The 4,957-nt window shown below is 39.5% G+C and overlaps 1 protein-coding gene across 3 annotated transcripts in view; it reads right to left on the bottom strand.

Moving 5' to 3' along the window:
• The window catches only part of LOC107044292 (bcl-2-related ovarian killer protein homolog A), an 8,515-nt gene that overhangs the window by 1,167 nt on the left and 2,391 nt on the right, over positions 1–4,957 (bottom strand). For all 3 annotated transcript variants that reach the window (XM_015266101.1, XM_015266100.1, XM_015266102.1), the window contains exons 2-3: positions 931–1,323; positions 345–794 (exon numbers count right to left, since the gene is read on the bottom strand). In XM_015266101.1, the coding sequence (XP_015121587.1) occupies positions 345–794; positions 931–1,173 (693 nt within the window). In that variant the 5' untranslated portion in view covers positions 1,174–1,323. The remainder of the gene's footprint in view (positions 1–344; positions 795–930; positions 1,324–4,957) is intronic.

The following is a 4,957-nucleotide window of genomic DNA, read 5'->3' as shown; positions in this document are numbered from 1 at the left end:
CCCCCCCCCGGGTTGGCGAGCGGAGCGAGCAGGGGGCGAAGCCCCCTAGTTATATATAAAATATAACATTTTTCAAGTCCTTCTCCGCATCCCATTAAAATTCTAATTATGTCCAAAAGTGAATCGTTTGAAAAATTGTTGACAAAAAACATGTCATTCTTTTATTAATAGGGAAAACGATCCTTAAAGACCATAAATAAATATTAATCGTCTATGATAATAACTTAGCTTAACTTGAGAGCCAGGAATTAAATGCCCGTCCTTTTCCTAGTAATAAAAATTATGCAAAATGTGCGTTTTGCTTTAAACAACGGAGTGTTTAACTCAAAATGGACTAGACGTACCCAGCCACCATTCGCTTGGATCCAACTGGCCAAGTCCTCTTCGAGGATCTCCGTCATGGCTCTCTGAATGGAAGGAATAAACTGCGGTCGATCTTGCCGAACGCAGTCGACAGCGATAGCCCCCGCCACTGCATAAAGCGCAATTATTTTACTCCAAGTCATTTCCCCAAACCTGAGCATTTCCCTCGCAACATCGTGCAGGGCCTCGGTGGCAGTCTGCTCGGACGAAAAGGCTCCACATCCCACTTGTCTTCCTATTCTTGTGAATAGATTGGGGTGCATTTTCTCAAGCTCAACTCCAAGCGCGATCAATTCGGGGTAGACTTCAGTGAGGACGGTAGAGCAAGTGGCAGACAGTGCACTCCGCATTCGCTTCAGTCCCAGTTTTCGCTGGAATATTCCAGAGCGCTTGAGGCGATTTCTTATGTATTGGCCACATAATGAAGAGCCCTTTGAAAAAGAGAAAAATCATCCAAACCATTTGGAAGAATATTGCTAATTTATTAGCAAAAATAACTGTACTATATTCAATCCAAGAGCAACTTCCCACTTGTTCCTCTGTAGTTCGCAAAACAAATTTACGAACCTGAGCAACAATAAGTTCGAGCGAAGCAGACACAGATCTCCATCCGATCGTGTGTGAAATCCTCCTGGAAACAGCATCGCTGACATTGCTCAGTCGTCTCCTCGCGGATCCAACGACCTGAAGAGAATCCACAGACGATCCGAAAGCTGCTAAATTCGCCTGGAGAGTTAAAGCTATACTTCCCCTCCTAGTCACCAGATGAACTCCATTCTCCTCGAGTCTTCTCGCTGACATAATCGACATCGTTCAATTTTATGAATTTTTTTTCTTGCCGGAGAAAAATGTTTACACGCTATCATTATCAGGTGGAAATAATTCCACAGTGATGACGGTAACGTCTCTCGGAAGTGTCACCATCCTGACCTCCGGGTACTCACTTCACGACAAAAAATTCTGGAAAGAGAATAATTTATTATTACTGCGGTATCCTGTGACACTTCGGAGAAACTATCATTTATATCGTCAATCAATAATGTTTTGATGGATTGTTTATCGATCGCCATTCGTCATTTCTTCGTCTACAATTTAAAATTCTTGTAATTAATTTTTTTTTTTAAATTTATTTTTAATGGAGTTTGTCACGAGAAGCTTGCGGCTGGCCATCGCCCGAGGGCCTAGTCTGGTATGTACATTTTATGTTTGAAGTGTTGATGTCCGCATAAAAAAATTTCAAGTAGAAGAGAAATGGAAATAGGACTTTTTGAGATCTTCTCTAATTGTCAATATTTTCACTTATAAATTAAGATATTGACAACTGAAAAAGATCTCAATGCGTCTCATATTGTCCGACCCTTCCCTAGTATTTATAAACATATTATCTCTCTGTATAAATAAAAAAATAAGGCGAAAAATTCAGGGGACGTCGGGTGCCTATACGGGGGTTCCTATATGGGGAGGTGCCTGTATTTATAAGGGATGTCTATATGAGGGGGTGCTCATATGGAAGATATTTATGGGTACGGTCGCACCGCTGCGGTCACACGGTTAGAGGGGGCGAGCGAGCGAAGCGAGCGGGGGGGGGCGAAGCCCCCCCCCGGGTTGGCGAGCGGAGCGAGCAGGGGGCGAAGCCCCCTATTTATAATAGTTTATAAACATGGCTTGAATTCAGCAGCGAAGGCGTAAAACGGATCAAGTCGATTCAGCCTTAAGCTGAGTTTTCGAGGAATATCTTCCAATTGAAGAGAGATAAAGATATTTTTGTAATGACCTTTTTTGTAGAGCGAATTGAGGGCTATAAAAAAGATCTTAACAAAAATTTTGCTATCTCCCGTAGATTTCGAGGTATTCATTAAAAACTGGTCAATAGTGAAAATCAACTTGAACCCTTTTATCATTTCGCTAATGAATTTTAAAGATTAAAATCTAAAATAAATTCCGAAATAAATAGACGTGCAAAAATAACGTTGTCTTGTGAGAAAATTAATTTTTCGAAATTGGAGGCAAGATTAAAACCTAGAAAATCGTTGAGAAATCAGGAAAAAATTATAAAAATTCTATGCCCAATATGACAATTATCGTCCGTGTCAAACTTTATAAATAAATAATTTATGTTGCTGCGTGCCCGAAATGCCATGTTATGTCGAATCATCTGACGCTTTCTTTAAAAATTCTATGGGGGTTCTATTAAAATTGTATTAAAAAATTCCATTTGTTTTTCATGTTAACTTGATTAAGAATTATGCAACTGAAAAAAGAACAGTTCACGGTCATAGTAAAATGAATTGAATTATTAATTAATCACAAAGTGTCGATTGTAGAATGAAAAAAATAAATTAAAACATCACCTGCCCATTAGTATCATAAGACTTTTATGAAAAAGCAATTGGATGCTTTACATTGTCAAAAATGGTGATTGATTGATATTTTTTGAGAGGGAATTGTACTGGAGGCGAAAGTGAGGAGTGACTTGAGGTCCTCTCCTGCGGCTCTTGACCTGAGACCCCAATGATACCATAAAGAGACTAAGAAGACCTCGAAATACTACGTGTCACGGTTTCTGTCATGATGCGTGGCACTTAATTCATGTATAATTATTGGGACAGAGCAGAAGCGGACGAAAACGTCTGGCAAGGTTTCAGGAATTTTTATGAATGGAAGAATCGTTTAGGCATACTTCAAGGGTGATTGAAAAATCAAGGATGATCTTTTTAATTTTTTTTTCATTCCACTAGTGGAGGAGAACGCATTAATCCATTCGACGAAATTTCAGCCAGTAACCGGAAGTAGATATCGAGAAAATAAATACGGAAGTATATGACAGGAGGATTTAGTTGCTGTTACCGAGACTTTTCAACTATTAACACCATTCGTTAATAGTTTAGGAGACCCGCGCTCGCCCGCCAGTGATCATCCGTCGCACGGTTAGCGGACCGCCGCTGGGTTAAACCGAGCGCGCTGTTGCCACCTCGGCGCTTACCGCTGTGCGCGCATTTCAAGTCTAGCAGTGAATGTAGCAACACTGTCGCTCGAGGAGTCGACAGCGACGCACTCGCACCGAGCGGCACGGCGCGACTTTTCTGTCCGTTCGACGTTTTTTTTTTTTAGCTAAACAAATTTCCCGACAAAAAAACGGACAACGCCAACGCTCAATAAAAAGATTAAACTAGGAACTCTAATTTTTTCAGAATTTTTAAGCGTCGAAAAACACGCTAAAATATAGAAAAACGAAAACGGGCGGCGCCGCGCTCATTGAGCGAGTGATCGAGGGTTAACGGCAACTAAATCTCTCCATTTTTCTTAACACAGTGTAATCTCGAGAAAGAATGGGATTAAATGGATGCGGGAGGTTGAAATATCTATCTTATTCACCCTGGTACCCCATTGCCCATTTAGCACATTATTCCTCATATCTCAATTTTTTTTAATTTTTGGCTCCGAATGGATGTATTGTATCCGTCTTCTGTTAGAATTCATTTTAGATTTTAATTTTCAAAATTCAAGCCACGTTTATGCTGCTTTAACATGAGAAAAAGATGATTCATTTATTGGAAATAATTTGTTGTCTTAATGAAGTTTGAGAATTATGTTGTACTAAAAACTACTATTATTTATTAGACACTTCAATTAAAAAAGTAATTTTTTTTTTCGGTTAGCCAGTCAATGGCAAATGACGCGCTGCGGCTTTTCCCTCATTTGATGACCAATCTAGGGTCAAAATTTTGCATTGAGACCTTGTCTGCCGAAATTGTCATTCCCACATTTTCATTACACGATATCCATATTGAAGTAGACATCGTACAATTGAAACCTCCAAATGTTTAATTCATTGTGCGCTATTCAACATGTATAATTCAAGTATCTGCAATTTAAGAGAACCACAAGATTCATAAAACTCAGGCCCGGATTGATGGATTTTGTTTCTGTTGAATTCCACGGGCTCAAATGATACCTGTCGAATTGCACACAACAAATTGAACGGGTAACAAGTTGGAATTACAGTGGAGAATTCAGATTTCGCAAGGTGTAATTGGATTTGTACGTTGCAATTTAGTAGAGTTTGAGGCCCGGGTGGATATCTCCCGAACGTTAACGGGACTGTTTGTCCATTTTTATGATCTAAAATACTTATTTATATATAAAATAAAATAAAAAATATAAATATATAAAAAAAATATATATAAAATTTTATTATTATTAATAACATTATCATGATTTTATACATTTTATATTATATATATTTATATTTATTTTATATCCTAAGAGGCTTTGCCCCCTGCTCGCTCCGCTCGCCAACCCGGGGCGCTTCGCCACACCCCCCGCTCGCTTCGCTCGCCCCCTACCCACCATCCGCGTGACCGAGCGGGTTTTCTATTATATATATGAGGATATTGGGGAGAATATTTTTAAAAGTTGTAGCTGAGAGTGCCTCCTAAATGAAATCGAATTTCAGATGAAAAAAAAAGCAGAACTTCGAAAATTTTTTGGGGCAATATATTTCACATACAGATTTGGTGGAATCGCTAGACATCCTCCCCCATATGAGCACCTCCATATTTCAGCGTCCCCTGAATTCCCCCCCCCCCCCCCC

The sequence above is a fragment of the Diachasma alloeum genome, unplaced genomic scaffold, assembly GCF_001412515.2.
Source record: "Diachasma alloeum isolate Michigan unplaced genomic scaffold, Dall2.0 Dall_scaffold_00711, whole genome shotgun sequence".
Taxonomy (NCBI): domain Eukaryota; kingdom Metazoa; phylum Arthropoda; class Insecta; order Hymenoptera; family Braconidae; genus Diachasma; species Diachasma alloeum.
The sequence above is the reverse complement of the archived record's forward strand: the minus strand, read 5'-3'. Positions and strand labels throughout refer to the sequence as shown.